This window comes from Mus pahari, chromosome 6, assembly GCF_900095145.1.
Source record: "Mus pahari chromosome 6, PAHARI_EIJ_v1.1, whole genome shotgun sequence".
NCBI classification, from domain to species: Eukaryota; Metazoa; Chordata; class Mammalia; order Rodentia; family Muridae; genus Mus; species Mus pahari.
Genome location: NC_034595.1, coordinates 100181887 through 100202194, shown reverse-complemented (window position 1 = coordinate 100202194; position 20308 = coordinate 100181887). Strand labels below are relative to the sequence as shown.

Below are 20308 nucleotides of genomic sequence, written 5' to 3'. Positions count from 1 at the left end.
GTAGCTGCTAAGAGTACTGGCTGCTCTTCCAGAGGGTTATTTCATCTCAGTCATCTGTCACTCTAGAGGGATCCAACATCCTCTTTTGACCTCCTTGGGCACTGGGCATGCATATGGTACACTGACATATATGCAGGCAAAATACCCAAACCCATAAAATTAAAGTTAAAAAAAAAAAAAACTATAAAAATAAAAAGAACAGCTGGTTTGGGGCTGGAAAGATGGACTGATAGTTAAGAGCGCTGGTTGCTCTTCCAAAAGACAGAGTTTCAATTTCAAGTACCCATATGAAAGCTCAAAAATGTCTGTAACTCCAGTCCCAGGGGATCCAGTGCAGGCAGTAGGCATGCACACGGTGCACATAGGAACATGTAAGCAAAGCACAGACACGTAGACACACACAGAGGGGGCTGGGGAGGGCAATAAGTAAAAATCTTAAAAAAAGGAAAGAAAGAAAGAAAGAAAGAAAGAAAGAAAGAAAGAAAGAAAGAAAGAAAGAAAGAAAGAAAAGAAAGAAAGAAAAAGAAAGAAAAAGAAAGAAAAAGAAAGAAAAAGAAAGAAAAGGAAAAGGAGAAGAACCGGAAACTGTTGTGAAGCCATAACATTTTCAGCCTAGCTTTGATTCCCCCCACACACACACACACTCTGGGTTTTTGAAAAGAAGCAATGCCCAGACAACTGAAAGGTAGCCTGAGCGGTTCCGTTTTATGTACACTTGATTCTTTGTTCTTCTTGGCAGCAGTGCCACTTAAGAGTAGTAGTCCTCAGGGAGCTGGAAACCACCTGAGGTTTCTAGATAGAAAACACCATTGTTTCCTCTGTAGACATTGCTTTGGTTGATTGTTGTTGTTGTTGTTGTTATTGTTGTTGTTTGGGGACAATCTCATACTAAGCCCAGATTGTTCTGAAACTTGTGGTAATCCTCCGGTCTCAGGCTCACCTGTGCTGAGGCTGTGGTGTAAGCCCCACGCCCAGCTTCTGAAGTACGCTATTAAACTAGAGTTGCCGAGTGCTTGCCTAGCGTGTACAAGGCCCAAGCACCCTCTCCCATGAATGCAGGTTTAAAATGTAGAAACTTTTAATTATATTTAATGAAAGGCTGTGTGCCCAGCTTAATTTTTGTTCCAGTAACTTCTTAAAATTTTAGAGGGTGATATTATTGGCTTCATTGTGTTTTTAAAAAAGTAAAAAATAAGCTGTAATCTTTTTTTTTTTTTAATTTCTTGTACTCAGAGAAGCAAACCTCAATATAAATGGCAAATGCAGCATCTGCTTCTAGAGAGACTAGTTTCGAATCCCATCCAATAGGAAAGCGAATCTGCCTGATTAGAACCTTACATGGTCTGCAAAGAAGAGTTCTTACACTTTAACATCATCTGTTTGCTTCTTTCTCTACTTCCTATCTAACTTTGCTCCTAGGGTTGCTCATTTTAGTAAAGCTAAACAGAACTTGGCATCTGTAGCCTTACTAACCTCTTGTTAATCTGCCTGCTCGTCACGTCTTTGTATGCATCCGTGCTCACTCTTGGGGAAGGAGACTCTGGACATAGCAACAGCAATAACCAAGGCAAATGAGGAGGGGCTTCGAGGGCCAGTGGCGTGTGTGGGACTTGGGGCGGGGTGGCCTCACACTAAGTTCTTATGACCTGAGTAAGAGGCTGTTCAGCCCTCCAAGAATGTGTTTCATTTATCCCAGAAAGTGGGAATTTGGATTAGGAATAAAAATAAATCTTTGTATTAATAGTAATCCACATATACATAGGTCTTAATAGATTTCCTCATCTAGATTTTGTTTTGTTTTTTGGGTTTTTTTAAATTTGTTTTTAGATTTTTGTTTTGTTTTAAATTTGTTTAAAGCGTTTTGCTTGCTTTTTCATCAATTTGATTTTCCTTTTTACATTTTAATTTTGGTTATTTGGGGGCCATTTTTTTATTTTGTTTTTCCAAAGGACGCGGATTCTGATAGCGGGGACGATTCTGACAAGCGATCCTGTGAAGAGAGCTGGAAACTGATTACTTCTCTGAGAGAAAAACTACCTCCCAGCAAGTTACAAACCATTGTTAAAAAGTGTGGCCTTCCCAGCAGCGGGAAGAAACGAGAGCCAATTAAAATGTATCAGATCCCGCAAAGAAGGCGCCTGAGTAAAGATTCCAAGTGGGTCACCATCTCAGATCTTAAGATCCAGGCTGTTAAAGAGATTTGCTATGAGGTTGCCCTCAATGATTTTAGACACAGTCGGCAGGAGATCGAAGCCTTGGCCATTGTTAAGATGAAAGAGCTTTGTGCCATGTATGGGAAGAAAGATCCTAATGAGCGGGACTCTTGGAGGGCTGTGGCCAGGGATGTCTGGGATACTGTTGGGGTAGGGGATGAGAAGATTGAAGATATGATGGTCACTGGGAAAGGTGGAACTGATGTAGATGACCTCAAGGTTCACATAGACAAGCTGGAAGATATTTTGCAAGAAGTCAAAAAGCAAAATAATATGAAAGATGAAGAGATCAAAGTCTTAAGAAATAAAATGCTCAAAATGGAGAAAGTCTTGCCATTGATTGGATCACAGGAACAGAAGAGCCCAGGAACCCACAAGACAAAAGAGCCCCTAGTTGCTAGTGCTAACAGCGGCTCTGATAACGGTGTCAGTAAAGGAGAGAGTGGAGAACTTGGCAAAGAAGAACGTGTTTCCCAGCTGATGAACGGGGATCCAGCTTTTAGACGTGGACGTCTACGTTGGATGAGGCAAGAACAAATTCGGTTTAAGAACCTGCAACAACAAGAGATAACAAAGCAGCTCCGTCGGCAGAATGTACCCCACAGGTTCATCCCTCCTGAGAACCGCAAGCCCCGCTTTCCCTTTAAGAGCAATCCTAAACACAGAAACTCTTGGAGTCCTGGGACACATATTATTATAACAGAAGATGAGGTTATTGAGCTAAGAATTCCAAAAGATGAAGAAGGAAGAAAAGGAAGTAAAGAAGAAAGCCAAGAAAAAGTAGGCAGAGCAGCTTCTAAAGATGCCCAGTCAGCGTGGGGCTCCCAGGGCACAAGAAGCCAGGATCATATCCGAGTTAGCAAACAGCACGTCATCCACCAACAGCCACCCCCTCAGCTACGTTGGAGAAGCAATTCTCTCAATAATGGCCAACCGGAAAACGCACGCTGCCAGGCCACTGCCTCCTCAGAGTCACTAAACTCCCACAGTGGTCACCCCACCGCTGATCTGCAAACTTTCCAGGCCAAGCGTCACATTCACCAGCACCGTCAGCCTTACTGTAACTATAACACTGGAGGTCAGGTAGAGGGTAGTACAGCCAGTTGCTGTCAAAAGCAGACTGACAAACCCAGCCACTGTAACCAGTTTGTGACACCTCCGAGGATGAGGAGACAATTCTCAGCACCCAATCTCAAAGCGGGTCGAGAAACCACAGTATAGGTAGATTACTGGACAAACTTGAAGTTGTAGCAAAGGAACCAGGCAGTGTTAATGTTAGCTCATGGATTGAGTTGGTGCCTACTATATGCATTATGATTTTAATGTTGTGTTCCTACAAATACTAACTGGTCTTTGTTAAAATGTAAAACACTGGTAAATATTTCCATGCCTCCCTTTTGATTGTGCATTATCAGTGGGCAGGTGCTAGAATTGGGTGTAAAACATCAAAGCCCTGTATTTTTCTGATACTTTCCTCTGTGGTGCCTAGATTATTAATGTACTTACACTGGCTTCTCTTGTTTTGGTGTAAGATTTTTTTTTTAAATAGTGCTTTGATATCCCAAAAGCCCTGCCTCTTGTTTTGTGGAAATGCTCAAAAGAAGAATTTGATATATAGAAGAAATGCCTCTTATTCCCCAAACACCTTAGAAATTGGCTGAAAACAAGATGCAATGATGTGGATACAGCTTTAGACTTCGCCTTGGTGTCTGCTCTTTTCATTAAATATTGTTGACAGTTTTACAAGCATAAATCCAAGGTCTTCAGACATGTTTTTTTCTGCACAACCTTGCATCTTACATGTCATTAATATCTTAGTCTACGTTTTTAAGGAACCGAGTCAGTAATTTTTACTGTATCAGAACATATACAAAATTTGTCATATCTCTAAAATCTTTACATTGACACTTTCTCAGTTTCTATTTGGTGTGTATTTTGAAGTTTACTATTTCATATATTTGCTAAAATTATGCCAATAGAAATATCAACAGCATGTGCTCTGACTAATGTGTGTAAGTTTCTAAGATTATTCAGTGCAAGAAGGAAGAGATGGGGCATGGCAAGAATGCAACTGATAGACACATCTTCACTGCCTTTTTCTAAAAGCTGACGAGATAATAAAACCGAACTTTGGTTGAGTCTGGAGCCATGTATATAGTAAACTGTTCCTTGGTCAACAGTTGTAATACACACAGATCTTCTAGCAAGGATCGCTAAGTCCTACAAACAGTCACTCCTCTGTCAATACCTCACTCACTTCACCGTGCTGTGCCTGCGGTTTGCCTCGATGGAAAAGCCTCTTTGAACAAAAAAGAAAGAAGAGGAAAAAAGGAAAAAGAAAAAAAATAGAACAACAGGGTGGGTTTTCATGGAAGAACAGAATGGCTTTCTGTATACTTCCTCATCCCTTGTACTTTTCAGAAGCTTTTTTAAGAGTCGGCATGGAAAGCTAGAGATGACCAGAATCGACAGTGCTGAAGATTCCTCGGTCACACCGAGTCATGCACCAAACATCTGTGTTCCAGTGCTGTGAAAACTTGCAGCCAAGATAGCATAGCACTCAAGGAGGCCTTCAAGACTGTGATTATGTGCTTTTTTTTTCCTGCTTTGTGTGTGGATACTGTTTTATTAGACACATTAATTTTAATTGTAGTGGGCTTTTTTTCCTCTCTCTTTTAAGAAAATGCTGTCTTAACGCATAGAAAATTGCTTCCAACATTTTTTTTTTTTCCTTAAAAAAATTTGGGGGAAGATCCGTGTCCTTTCCTAGCTAGAACAGTTCTAGTCTTCAGTTGACAGTTTATGTGGCAGATTCAACTTGGGCGAGTGATGCCTGCTGTGTGTTGACTTCATTGAGACGACAATCTCTGTGCCATTTGGTCTGAATGTATTCTTGGTAGGCTCAAGTCAGTCACTTCAGTGCGTCTGTGTAAATCTTTCTTCTTCACACATAATTATACTCTCTAGGTTTTTGTCAAAAATTCATTTTTTTGAAACTTAAAGTGTTAAATACTTAGATTCTAACTTGAAAGAAGATATTTCAGGTCCATATAGTCTCACTTTGTTACAGACAAATGCTTCTCTTTCCTACTAAACACTAGGAGTAAGCTCACTCCTCGCTGCCAACGTTATAGTGAGACGTTTTGTACTGTTTTCCTGTACACATGTGGGTGGCACTTTGCCCCCAGGTATAGTCCAAAGAATTACCTTTGTTCTTCTGCTAATCCAAGTGCCCTTGTATCACTGAAATACCAGACATCTAAAGAAACCCTTGATTTTCTAGGCAACCAGAAAAGAAAATAATTCACCGCCAGCAGTGTCCTTTCTTGCATTTGAGAGCACTTACCTTAGAAAACTGTGTGTACAAAATAGCTTGTTAGACTCACTGAACAAGTATAAAGCACCATCCTGTGTTTGTGGGGTCTTATTCCTTTATTAAGACAGTCTCCTCGATTTGCCCACACTGGCCTCTAACTTGGAATCCTTTTGCATCAGCTTCCACAGTTGCTAGAGTTAGAGGTGTGTGTCAGCAGGCTCAGCTTGTCGTTTTGTTTGTTTGTTTTTTGGTTTTGTTTTATTATAGTGGTATCTCCCCCTCAGCTTAAACAAGACCAAAGAAAACTTGTCTTCATTAAAGCATTATTTTATTGTGAAAATATTCCTAGGTGTTATCATTGTAAGATGGAGAGAAGTGTTCATGCGTGGGAACTGGCATTACCAGGGCTGTAGTAAAACCCTACTTTATTGGATAAGGTTTTCCAGACCAGACTGTAGTTCTATGGACAGTTACAAAATCTGGTTAATAAATGTAAACCAAAGGGCTTTTCCTTTACTCTTGCTTCTGACCCTTCTAGTAGAGCAAATTGTTTCTCCTTTCATAGGTGATAGAACAAATAGGAGTTGTTTAGTACATTGAAGTGACTTGAACTGACCTTTTGTATTTTAGACACCTGACTTTTTAAATGCTATCAGATTCTAGGCAGTTGTTGGCTTCCCGTGGTCACTGCTGTAGCGGGTGCCTTCCTGGTCCTTTGTTGACTTGCCTTAATGATTTACACAGAAGCCTGCGAGCAGAGGAAGCTTCCTGCGGCCTACTGCAGTGTGATGAAGACATTTTAGGTTCAGTATAAAGCAAGCTTGTGTTCTGTACTGTTAGAGACAGATTCGTTACAAACGACTTTCATACCTGTCTGATTGATGTCATTTTTCACTCTGCTCTAGGTAGACTGAGTGTGGCCCACTTCAGGTTATGAAATGTATCGTTTTTCCTATCATTACTGTAAAAAGAAGTTGTGAATCTTCTTGTTAGTGAACTCTGATTTTTCTCTCAATTTCTTAAAACCATGCTTGAAGATTGTCTGAGTGTAAGACTGCCTTCTCAGAGAGGGAGAGTTAGTTTGTAATATTAAAGAAATAAAGTCTTCCTGAAATAAGCCCTGGCATGATCTTTAAGTGTGGTTTATCACTGGGGAGGAGGGGTGAGTGAAACAGGGGGATTCTGATTTCTCAGTCTCTTCCTGCTCTTTCATCTGAAGAGAGTTGTGTGCCAAATATCCTTTTCTTTGTATTTTTGTATGGATTTTCAAGCTTTTACGTTTAATGTCCTTTTCTATTTTATGAAATTCGGGGCCCCAGGCTGTAGCTAAGTGGGATAGTAGCACTTAACCTACCACACAAGGACCTGAGCTTTGTCTCTAGAGGCACAAAATGATAAGAAAATGCATTAAGGGCTGGTGAGATGGCTCAGCAGGGTGAGAGCACTGACTGTTCTTCCAAAGGTCCTGAGTTCAAATCCCAGAAACCACATGGTGGCTTACAACCATCTGTAATAAGATCTGACGCCCTCTTCTGGTGTGTCTGAAGTGTACTTAGATATAATAATAAATAGAAATGTTTAAAAAAGAAAAGAAAATGCATTAAGTTATACTTTATGCTGTTTCTCTTAAATAACAATCTCTTAAAATATGAGTAAAAATAATATTTCATTTTACACTAAGCTTTTCAATTTTTCATTACATAGTCATAATTTGAAATTATTTTAACTGGCATACCTTTTCTCTCTACTTTAGCCTCAGATTTTCTCCACTCAGATTATTGTTAGTCTGCTAAAGATGAAACAGGACAAAAAAGAATTTTTATTTTTATTTTTTAATGACTCGTGGTCTTATTAAAATTTTGGACTTAGCTAAGATGGCTCAACTGTTAAAAGCACTGACTGCTCTTCCAGAGGACCTAGGTTTAATTTCCAGCTCCCACATGGCAGCTCACAACTATCTGTAATTCAGATTCCTGTGGTTCCGACTCCCTCACATGGACAGACATACAGACATCATATGCACATAAAATAAAGTAAAAATAAATTACTTTAAAAAATTTAGATCTAGCATATTTTTTCAAGTTGGAAAATTGTGCATTGCAAATGAGAATTCAACACATGCACCTCATATGCATGAATTTTTAATATACTATGCTTTCTGAGAGAGGCATTCTGTACCGCATTTCACATCCTTCCCCTCCAGGTACTTTGTAGTTCTCCGCTCTGGGAGAAACTAGGTTTCTAAGATCCCTAGTGTTCTTGGACAAAGAGGTAGTTCCAGTGTGGTGTGATAGATGCCTACAGTGATGGCATTATGGGCAGAGCCATATCCAGAGAGGATTGTGGGAGAAGTTTGTGGAGGAACGAAGCCCTGAGCTAAGAGCAAGTCCCACAGTACAACTGAGAATTTCCCAAAGCGAAAGAGCAAAGGAAGGAAGGATCAGGGAGGAAGACAATTCAGGATGGGGGAAATGTTAATTACTTGGGATGGTCAGAAAGCCATGTCTGTGAGGTAACAAGACCAGACTAGTGTGAGAAACTACAACCCAGTGTCTACAGGGAGATTCCTTTATTAGATCCACCTTGTAGAAAGCTCCCTGTGGTTACAATATAGAGAGTAGATTGTAGGCAGCAAATGCAGAGCCGTGTGGACCAGTTGGAAAGCTGCCACTTGATCCAGGTGAGAAAGAGTGTTTCTCCAAGCAGTGCCAAGAGGGAGATGGGAACTATTTTGATCTTAGAAATAATGCCCATGTCTGGACATGATGGCTTACTCCTGTCATCGCAACACTGAGGAAACCGACAGGGAGATCTCATGGGCCAGCCTTGGCTACATGAGAGCCTGCAGTTTCAAGGGGTGGGGGTGGGGGCTGGCAAGAGTGTTCAGTGGTTAAGAGCACTTGTTCTTACAGAGTAACTGGATTCAAATCCCACACCCACATGACCAATCACAACTACCCGTAACCCCAGTCCTAGTTTCGGGGATCCAACAGTCCAACAGACACACACTACATGTACATGCATACAGGCAAAACTTAAGTACACATAAAATCAAAAAAAATTAAACTGTTGCTTAAAACAATTGTTGGACCCTTGGGGAGCAGACATCACTCTGAGATTGTCTCCCTGGTGATGAGGAACACATTCTAATGTTGACCAGAAGTGAGGTGTCACCTGGGACATGGGGGGGGGGACATCTCCATTCCTGTGATTGCTTGCTAATTACGTCTTGTCATTACAAGCCGAGTCTTGTTAAAAGCTGCCTATCCAGAACACTAGGGATGGTGACTTCTGATTTTGCCAAACTGTCATTTTAGCGGTACCAAGGTGTGCTGTCAGCTCTCACCTGGCAGCCATGCTTGCTTAGGCCTTTGCATGTGTTTGTGACTTGTTCCGGTTACTGTCTGTGCAGTAACCACAGCCGTCTTTATAAAATCTCATCCTGTCAGCAGCCTCACTGAATTGTAGCTTTGTTAACAAAGCTTTACATATCGTGGCTATCTGTCCACCTCTGCTTTCATGTCTTAATACTATCACAGAGCAGCTAACTCTTGCCTTCTGTGCCTTGGTTACACTTCCTCAGGACTGAAGCTTGTTTCCTGTTCTGTTGATCTCTTCAGAGTCTCTGCTCCTGTGCCATTCTTCCTATCCTACCCCAGCCCACGGTGGCACATGCCTCTAATCCCAATACTTCGGAGGTAGAGGCAGGTATATCTCTATAAGTTCAAGGCCAGCTCGATCTACATAGTGAGTTCCAGGAACAGCCAGAGTGAGACCATGTCTCAAAATAAAGAAATTTGTTGAGATAGTGTCTGGGGTATCCCATTCTTACTTTGAACTTTCTCTGTATCTGAAGATGGCTTTGAACTTGTGTTCCTTCTGCCTCCACCTCCCCGGTGCTAGCATGACAGGTATGTACCACCACACCTGGTCTACACGGTGCTAGGGATTGAATCTAGGGCTTTGTGCACTCTAGACAAGACTCATTAAAATCACACTATCTTAAGAATTACAACCTCTGGTCATCTGGTCTATGCACTTGCTTGGTTCTTCCATGAATATGTAAGCTTATAGGACACAGAGCAGTCACTCTTGGGTGTAATGTGTCACAGAATACTAGAAATCTTGTGACAACAGATTGCTGGATCCATCCGAGAATAAATGACTGACTAGGTCAGGCATGAGACTTGATCATTTGCATCCAAAGTACCTAGGTGCTGTCTGACTCTTGGGCACAACTGTTGAGGTAGAACTGGGGTTGAAAAGCATTTTTCTGAAAAGCCAGATAGTAATCAAGTTTTAAAATTAGTTTTGGGGCCGGGCGTGGTGGCGCATGCCTTTAGTCCCAGCACTCGGGAGGCAGAGGCANGCGGATTTCTGAGTTTGAGGCCAGCCTGATCTACAAAGTGAGTTCCAGGACAGCCAGGGCTATACAGAGAAACCCTGTCTCAAAAAACCAAAAAAAAAAAAAAAAAAAAAGATTAGTTTTGGGGATGGAACCGGATGGAGTTTTGTGTGCTATGCAAGCATCCTACCACTAAAACATACTCCTGGTCCTTAGTAATGCTTCAAGCCTTGCTACCCATGAAGTGAGATCCGGACACCTACTATCTGGATCTAGTCCAAGACCATAGTGTGCTAGTTCCTGATTTAAAAGACAGCCATTGTTGAGTTTGTTTCTGTCTGGAAGAGAGAAATGTGACAGATGCTTGGGTAGTAAGTGACAGTATGATCCCTGTACTCGAGAAATTCAAAATTATGGAGAAGCTGCGGCTGGGCAGATAACCACACTGGTGTTTATCAGTACTGTGTGACAGGCCAAGAGGAAAAAAATGCAGGGTGCTGTAAAGTCCTAACAGGTGCTTTAAGGAACCAGAAGGCCTCAGCTATCTCTTGGCTGCTGTCAGTTTCACGTTAGTATCTCTCACTCCTTTTCTCCCTGGTAATCCCTCATCTGTCTTCTGCCTTGCTTTACATTCTTCCAAGTGCTTCTCTCTACCAAGATGTCGTTTGTGCCATGGTTATCATCGCTCTGCCCTTACCGATGTGATCTTTTCCTTACTAAGCTCTCTATCTGCAGTATCAGGTTGTTAGTAGGAATACAGAGTGTATATGACTAGAGGTTGGAGAGATGGCTTAGACTGCTACTATTACAGAGAACTGAAGTTGGATTTCTAGCACCTGTGTGAGACAGCTCACAATCGCATGTGATCTAGCCAGTGCCAATCTTCTGGCCTGCTGGGAATTGAACTCAGGACCTCTGGAAGAGCAGTCAGTGTTTTTAACCACTGAGCCATCTCTTCAGCCCCCCAAAAAGATTTTTGAACATGGAGATTTTTAGATGAAGCAGCAGGGATTTCTCTTTTTGGTGGAAGAATTCCATATTGTAAACAGGTTTTAAGGGGAAAATACTGAAGGACTACCCAGCTCACATTTCAAGACTATGGAGAAACTGGAGAAAAAAGAAAGTGGTACAATGCATTTTTTAAAGATTTATTCATGTTTTAGCTCATGTGTTTGTGATGTGTCTTTATGAGTTATGTCCCCTGCAGTGCCTGCCAAGTCCAGAAGGCACTGAATCTCCTGGTTCTGTAATTTCAAGTGGTTGTGAGCCATCTCATGTGGTTGCTGGGAACTGAGCCCAGGTCCTCTGGAGGAGAGCAAGTGCTCTTCACCCCTGAACTCTCTCACCAGCCTCCTGGTTACTTTATTTACTTTTTCTGATTACTTTGGAATTTGGAGACACCAGGATAGATAGTTGACTCCGAAATGTTTCTATGTATATATCTCCTAAAATCAAAGTTTTTTATTAATGGATTATGCTAGTTCTACACCGTGTAATATACAGCCGTTTATAAAGTCTCTTCTTATTTTTCTCAAAGATACGGATTTTAACAGAATGTGTGTTCTAATCTAATGAGACTCAGTCCACATTTATACATCGAAGTGGTTATGACTTGTTAGAAGTCTTTTTATTAATGGGCTGGCAAAATGGATCAGCAGTTGAATTCACCTGCTGCCAAGCCTGCTGACTGAGTTCCATCTCAGGGACCCACATGATTGAAGGAGAGGACCGATTCTAAAACTTGTCATTTGGCTTCTGCCTCACTGCCACACACATGTGCCCCCAGCAGTCACTATAATAAACAAACAGATGAATAAATCTAGCATTTTAAAATTTAAAAATGGAGAAAGCAATAAAGACACCAACAACGACCTCCAGCTTTTACGTGTATGTGCACACCTGCATGCACACAAAGAAAAAGGTATGTGTATGTATACACACGATGAGCACCATTTATTAACATAATTTTATTTAAACGGACTTTTACGTGTCCTTAGAAGGTTTGTCTGTTGGTTGTTCTCTGGCTAGGAAGATCATATACTAAAAAAATTTTTTCTGGTTTTTCAAGACAGGGTTTCTCGGTATAGATTTGGCTGTCCTGGAACTCACTCTGTAGACCAGGCTGGCCTCAAACTCAGAAATCTGCCTGCCTCTGCCTCCCGAGTGCTGGGATTAAAGGCGTGCACCACCACCACCTGACTATATACTAAAAACTTAAAGATGAAAAGGTTATTGTTAGGGAATACTTGTTTTTCTGGAATTGTTGGGCTATTATTAGAACCAATACTCATCTCTCCCAATTTAATAATAATAATAATGATAATAATAATAATAAAATCCTAAACTTTAAAAGAAACAAGAGTATTTTCCCCATCATGCAGTAAACATTGCCCCTTTCAGGTAATGCTTCTTATATAGGAAATAGATGCAGCAGGGCTGGAGAGAGAGCACATGGAGCCTGGCTCAGCAGTTAAGAGTGTATTTTGTTCTTGGATAGCACTCGAGCTCAGTTCTCAGCACCCACATCAGGTGGCTGCTTACAACTTACAATTAATATCTCTGGCTCTGTGGGATCCAACACCCTGTTCTGGCCTCTTCAGGCTTCTGCATTCACACATGCATAGTCTTACACATAGACACATACTTTAAAAAATTATAATAACTCCTTTAAAAAGATCAAGTGGAGAAATAGAATCTGATTTGTATGCCCAGTGGTGGTGGCATACATCTTTAATCCCAGCACTTGGGGAATCTTTGAGTTCAAGGTCAGCCTGCTCTACAGAGAGAGTTCAATGACAGCCAGAGCTACACAGAGGAACCCTGTCTCAAAAAAATTTTGATTTTATTATACTTATTTTAATTCACATACTAGTATATTTAATATAAAATTTCTCTTAAATAACAACCATTTCAGATCAGTGGTGCTGTGAGCTTTTAATTTTTCTGCCATAAGGAACTTCAACATCTATGTCTTAATTATCTTCCCTTTTGAATGGTTAGAAGATGGAGGCCAGCCGGGTGTGGTGGTGCACGCCTTTAATCCCAGTACCTGGGAGGCAGAGGCAGGCAGATTTCTGAGTTCGAGGCCAGCCTGGTCTGCAAAGTGAGTTCCAGGACAGCCAGGGATACACAGAGAAACCCTGTCTCGNTTTAAAAAAAAAAAAAAATGCAGTAGAGTAAAACCATGTCAAAATTAAATGACTTCTGTAGCCAGGCTTGAACTTTGTTGTGGTTAATTTCAGAACAGCCAGAGCTATACAGAGATGTAAATAAAGAAAAAAAAAAAAAAAAAAAAAAAAAAAGGAAGATGGAAGCCTTAGGAAGTTCTGGTGACTTTAATCTTCCCTGGCATTTTCTTTCTCCGGAATCCCTCATGTGTAAGATCCTGCCCTCCCCGTTTCCCTGTGTTGGCCCTTTGCTGTGTGTACTTCCCCCAGAGTTCCTTCCATTTCCCGCTTCCTACTTCCTCCTCTCTCTACATGTTCTCTCTTTTCTTTCCATCCAGGACTATGAGAGTAAATTGCAGGCCTTGCAGAGGCAGGTTGAGACTCGATCTCTGGCTGCAGAGACAACGGAAGAGGAAGAGGAGGAGGAGGAAGGTGAGAGCTAAAGCCTGAACCTTGCTTTTTGTCTTCTGGATCAGCATTATCAACCCAGTCCTTTTACCTATTGCAAAACTGGGTTCTTCGGATCTGCCCTGCTGTTTACTGACACTGTACTGAGCCTGCTGATAGTGGTTTAAAAGAGCCCATTGCTGCAACTCTAGGGTATTCTATAGGGTGGAGGAGGATCATTAGAGTGTATAGAATTTCTAAGGTTTACAAGGACTGTCTTCACATATACCATCTCTCATGACTGCACACTGGGACTTCACGGGTCAGTCTCATGTTAATACAGAGCTTAATCACTGCATACACATTTTTTCAACTTTCTAGTTTCCATCACAGATTTCCAGCTCAGGCTGTGGATTGTGTTGGTGCACTCAAATCTGTGGTGGGCAGATTTGTTTGATTGTGACAGTCTTGCCAGGTAGTCATGTAGCCCTGTCTGGCCTGACACTGTTGTAGACTGGCCTTGAACTAAAGTTACTCTTCTTGCTACAGTGTGCCAAGTCCTGGACTGTAGGCATGGGCCACCATGGCTGCATCATTTATTGTTACATTGTTTAGTCATGCTTGCCTGTCTTTATTTTCCAGAACTTCTTAGCTGAATTGGGGTTGTTTTTGTTAGTTATTGTCACACTATGAAAGTATACAATGTAGTAAAGATTGGGGACTTTGAAAATTATACCTACACATTAGAATTAGATTAAGAAGGAAAAAGAAGGGAAAGAGGGTTGGTGAGATGGCTCAGTAAGGTTGTTTGTTGCCAAAACATGTGACCCAAGTTTGATCTATGGAACCCACATTAACAAAAGAGACAACTGACTCTTACAAGTTGTATTTTGAGCCACTACATGCATGTAATGATACACATCCTTTCCCCCAATACATAAAGAACTGTAATAAAATGTTTTATTTGTTTATTTATTTAAAGAACAACACTTGGAAAGTTGAGGAGAATGAGGAGTTCAAGGCTAGTCTTGGTTGCATAGCATATTTGAAGCCAACCTGTCTCAAACAAACCGAACAACCCACAACTGTATTCTTTTGATTTTAGGTTTTCTGCAGTATATATACTTTAGGGGAGAGACAACACTCGTCATGGTTGCTAAGTCACTGTTACATATGCTTCCTCTGCCCTTTCAGTTCCTTGGACACAGCATGAATTTGAGTTGGCCCAGTGGGCATTCCGGAAGTGGAAGTCTCACCAGTTTACTTCACTAAGGGACCTACTCTGGGGCAATGCCGTGTACCTGAAGGAAGCCAATGCCATCAGTGTGGAACTAAAGAAAAAGGTATTGAGGGTGACAAGAATGAACACAGTTCTGGAGGCACAGTGGGTCCATTTAAATTAATGGCCTTAAATTAACCTTTCCCTTGGGAACTCAGCTGTTCTAGGCCGTGAATCAGCTTTATTTCATGTATGTGCCAGCACAACATAGGTCATAATTAAATATTTTATAACTGCTGTTTTCTGGCTCATTTTATAAGTGTGAGCATTTAAAGGGGAGCTGGATAATCTTATTAGTAGATAAATGCTTGTTAAATTTCTGGGGAAAGATTTTTGGTTTAATTTTAGTTCTCCATCTTTAGCTCGAACCTCTGAGAACTCTAAGCCCCTTGTCAACCAATTTGCTCCTCTTTTAGGGCCTGAGAGGTACTGAGTAGGAACAAGTATGTCTGCACTCAGACAGCGAGAGCCTATTCCAGAGCAGTTGAGTTGACCTAATAGTTCAGTAGCTCACTTGGGTTGACAGCAGAACCTGCCACCGAGCGAGATGAGTGACGACAGAGCATGGGTCTGTACAAAGCACTGCTAACGGGGCTGCACGTGCTTGACCTGCTGCTGGGGACTGAACACAAGGCCCGTGTTTCCCAAGAAGCACTCACCCTCTGAGCCTAACCTCCAGCTCCAAACAGCCTTGGGAAATCTCTGACCTGTGTGCCTCACTGCTTCACAGCTGGGGACCGTATAGGGTAGGAGAAAACTCAGCCCGCCTGCCTAGAAAATTCATTGACTGCTCCTAGGGCGTGTATTTCGCATCTCTACCCTGGGATAGCTGTTGTCTTCACTCACCATCTCAGAAACACTTTTAATTATTAACCATTTTCTTCATTAAGTGGACTAAAGTCAGGAACTGTATCTTCTTTTCTTAGTTCTGTACCTGTTATTTAATTAGTATTTGTTGGTAAAAATATAAGGTAACTTAGCAAGAAGTAAATGACATGATGCCGTCACAACGTATACTCCATGGTAAAGGCTTGAGGAGTGGGAGTTGTAGTCCTCTGTGCTCAACTGAAAAGCTGCATGTGTGACCTCTCATTAGCAAGTGACTGGGTCCACCTTTTGGTCTCTGTTTATGTTCCACAGGAGTCATTTCTCCACTGAGGTTTTAGTTTGTGGAAAAAACAAAAACAAAAACACACACACACATCGCCACTCCAGGAAAATAAAGTATATAAATACCTGAGTTTAAAATTAAGATTGTGGGCTGGGGAGATGGCTCATTGGATGCTCTTCCAGAGGTCCTGAGTTCAATTCCCAGCAACCACATGGTGGCTCACAACCATCTGTAATGAGATTTGGTGCCCTCTTCTGGTATATAGGCATATAGGCATACATACAAGCAGAACATTGTATACATAATAAATCTTTTTTTTTTTTTTTTATAGACCAGGCTGGCCTCGAACTCAAAAATCCACCTGCCTCTGCCTCCCAAGTGCTGGGATTAAAGGCGTGTGCCGCCACTGCCAGGCAATAAATAAATCTTAAAAAAAAAAAAAAAAAATTAAGATTATTCCCTGAGTTTAAAATGTAGGTGGCCGCCAGGCAGTGGTGACGCATGCCTTTAATCCCAGCACTTGGGAGGCAGAGGCAGGCAGATTTCTGAGTTCTAGGCCAGCCTGGTCTACAAAGTGAGTTCCAGGACAGCCAGGGCTATACAGAGAAACCCTGTCTCAAAAAACACAAAAACAAAAACAAAAAAACAAACAAAAAAAATGTAGGTGACCAGTTTTTCAGCTAGTCACAAGTTTGTTGTTGTTGTTGTTGTTATTATTATTATTATTGAATATATGCTCTGTATCGACCTCTTTCCCCTCAACCATGCCATCGCCTCGTCTCTGAATCTTGCCTACTAAGAGAATGCCGTGCACGCTCGTCCATCCTCATCCTCTCGTTGCAGGTACAGTTCCAGTTTGTGCTGCTGACTGACACACTGTACTCCCCTTTGCCTCCTGAACTACTTCCCTCGGAGATGGAGAAGACTCATGAGGACAGACCTTTCCCTCGGACCGTGCTGGCGGTGGAGGTCCAGGATCTGAAGAATGGGGCGACACATTATTGGTCTTTGGATAAACTCAAGTAGGAAAATATTCATAAAAGATTATTTTTTTAAAAGAAAATAGATTGGCTTGGTGGTACATGCCTTTAATCCCAGTGCTCAGGAGGCAGAGGCAGATGGATACAGAAAGTCCCTGTATCAAAAAACAAAACAATAACAAAAAAATGAATTGCTTAAATGGGTTCCCTCATCTCAGCTCTCTCTGAGGATGACCTCAGTGTCTTCTCTGTGGTTTCCAAGTGCTGTGACCAGTCAACAATATTATTACCCATTCATCTTTTTCCTAAAGTTAACAAAGCTCACTTCTCAGACAACTTTGATATTTGTTGATTTTTAAATTTACTTTCATAAGCCCTCTTAAATTTTAAATGAGCCAATTCTCTCTTTATTTCTCTCTTGGATCTGGCGTTATCCCTCTAACTTCTGTCCTGCGCCTCAGGATAATCTTTTTAATAAACAAGGAAGTGATTGTTTTTCTCACTGTATAGTTATATTTGAAATGTCAAACACCATTGAACTACATTCTTCCATGACTGTAGGTTTAATCAGATTAGTTCTCGCTCCCTCTCCCCGACTCCCTCCCTCTCCCTTTGCTCTCATGCGTGTGCACACACATGTTTTACTCTAAGCTCTGCTTACTCTTGGTGGCCTTTCCCCACTCACACGTTCTGGATTCTGAGGGTTAGGTTTCTATGCTTCTGTGTAGCATTAAGTGATAGGAACAACCTCTTCAAATACCTGCCTCGCAAATAGTTTCCAAAACAAAGTTATAATGCAGTCTCCTGGTGTTAACTCAGTGTACCCCATATTCGCTCAATAGACAGAGACTGGATCTGATGCGAGAGATGTATGACAGGGCAGGGGAGGTGGCCTCCAGTGCCCAAGATGACAGCGAGACGACCATGACTGGCAGCGACCCATTCTACGATCGGTTCCACTGGTTCAAGCTTGTGGGAAGGTATGTCACAGTTTTGTTGTTTTTTAAAAAAATGAATAACAAGTACTTTTAACTTTTTAAATGTCAGTAGAAAGTATACAGCGGGGAGGGGTGCATAAAAGCTCCTTCTCAGGCTGGGGTGTAGCTCACCCCTGATGTTCCAGGGTCAGTTCCTAGTAGCACTAGAAGAAAAATACAAACAAACCAAGAAACCCACCTCCTCTCTAAATCTTAATCAGAACCACTGTGTTGTTTAAAGTATTTACTTCCTTTTCACACAGTCTGCATATTTTTTATGTCATACTTCATAGCCAGCGTATTTGACAGCCATCCTGGACTCTTAACTTTCTCACAACATGTTTCATAGTTGATCAAGGAAGATTGAGAAGAAAAAGAAAATGTTTCTGAGTCCTGTACACTTTAAGTAGACATCACAGTGTGTGTTACCAGACTGAAGTTGTTACTCAGATCCTGATAGGTCCTCCGTGATTTCTCTTAGAAGAATTGTCTTTCTATAGTCATTGCCCGGGAGGGTTAACTGTACCCCAGGGTTGGCCTCTTTGGGTCTCTGCATCCATCACTTTCAGCATTCTGTGAAAACAAAATGCCTCTGTGGAGTTCCAGAAATCTGATCTTAAGAGGTTTAACATGTAAAAGCAAGGAATTAATTGTGAATGCTTAATGTTAATGCAGGGTGTTCTGTCTGCATGTTGTCTGTGTGCCATATGCATGCCTGATACCCACCAAGGCCAGAAGAGGGCACTGAATCCCCCACAACTGGACTTACAGATGGTTGTGAGCTACTCTGTGGGTACTGGGAACCAAATCTGGGTCCTTCCACATGAGCACCCAGTGCCTTTAACCATTCACCTCCTCCCCCAGCCCCAGGAAATGTGAACTTTGAGCTTCCTGGTTTCAGACTTTTGAGTTACTCTTTATTGTAAATGCCCTGTGTTGGTATGTAGGAAACCCAGAAATGGTGTTGCTAATGTCAGCTTTTTCCACTCCACTCTGATAGTGGACTAGGGTTTGCAGGTGTGGACTGTGCAGACACAGCTCACTCAGGCACGTGCCGCTTCAGCATCCAGACAGAGAACTCAGACACTTAAGGCCTTATTATCTCTGTCATGAGTGGCTCCTGGAGGACAGGGTACTCATCTCTGTGTGAACTGGAGAACATAAACATTTTGTTGTGTGATATTTCCCTGAGGTCTCTACTCATGGATGCTCTTGGCCTTCCTTATTCTGAGGATCTTTCCTCTAGATCTCTTCAGCCTGCCCCTGTCCCTTCTGCCTGAGCCGTGCAGCCTGTGTTCATTTTACCCTTCTGCTTTCCGATTTGCTTTTACCGTGATGATTCTGTCAGTGCATTCTGTCCTGTTGGCACCTGGGCATCCTGTTAACCAACTATTCCTCTCTCCCTGCCTGTGTTAATCGGCGTCTTACCTGGTGTCTAGCTCCCCTATTTTCCACGGCTGTGTGAATGAGCGCCTTGCCGACCGCACACCCTCCCCCACTTTTTCCACGGCCGATTCCGACATCACTGAACTGGCTGACGAGCAGCAGGATGCCATGGAGGACTTTGATGATGAGGCATTCGTGGATGACACCGGCTCTGACGCAGGGACGGAAGAGGGATCAGAGCTCTTCAGTGATGGGCATGACCCATTTTACGACCGATCCCCTTGGTTCATTTTAGTAGGAAGGTTGGTGAGGTCATTGTGAGAAAGGCCAAAAGGGACCAGCTCTTGTTCTAAATGCCTCTGTGCAATTTTGGCTAGAAAGAAACCCTAGGCCTTATCCACAAGGCACAGTATACTTAGTACTCTGTACAGCAGCTTATGAGGACCACCTGGAGGATGGATGGCTTGACCCAAACCGCCCAGTTATTTAACTGAGACTCGGAGGTGGTTGTTTGAGCTAATGCTACTGTGGTCCAGATGCTTCAGCTTTCAAAGACTGTGCTTATCGAAGCGTAAGGGAGCACAGCAAGCCCGAGGCCAAGCTGAAGAGTTTGTGGCACTTCAGAAGCTAAAGGGATGCGGTGGATTTGGTCATACAAAAGAATAGGAGTGCCTAGCTCCCCTTTGGCAATAATGGCTACCGTGCTGTGTTCTGAGCCTATCTTGGGCTTCTGTCAGAAATAATTGGTTGGTTTCTGGGAATCTCAGGAAGTTATCACCATCATCAGTATTTGTTGGCAGTACACGAGGATGCTTTACATTGAGGCCATTGTCTCTGGCTATTGCTGTGCATATCGCTCTGTCAGAGATGCAGAGGCTCCCAGTATTTCTATCATCCACATCCCCTCTTCAGATTGAAGTAATTTTAAATTTGATAATAGAATGCTCGTTGCCATAAGCTGGATGTGGTGGTGCACACCCTCAGTCTTAGCACTTGGTTGGGGTGGAGGCAGGAATAGTAGGAGTTCAGGGTTGCTCTTGGCTTCCAGTTATACTTGATTTGCAGCTAGCTTGGGATACACGATGCCCTGTCTCAAAAAACAAAACAAAAAGATTAAGATTAACGATGCATAAGAACCACAAAATGC

The 20308-nt window shown here is 42.1% G+C and overlaps 1 protein-coding gene across 1 annotated transcript in view; it reads left to right on the top strand.

Moving 5' to 3' along the window:
• Kif1b (kinesin family member 1B) overlaps positions 1–20308 on the top strand; it is a 127695-nt gene that overhangs the window by 68736 nt on the left and 38651 nt on the right. The window contains exons 23-27 of the mRNA XM_021201226.2: positions 13380–13473; positions 14623–14771; positions 16662–16840; positions 17641–17778; positions 19215–19463. Of these exons, the coding sequence (XP_021056885.1) occupies positions 13380–13473; positions 14623–14771; positions 16662–16840; positions 17641–17778; positions 19215–19463 (809 nt within the window). The remainder of the gene's footprint in view (positions 1–13379; positions 13474–14622; positions 14772–16661; positions 16841–17640; positions 17779–19214; positions 19464–20308) is intronic.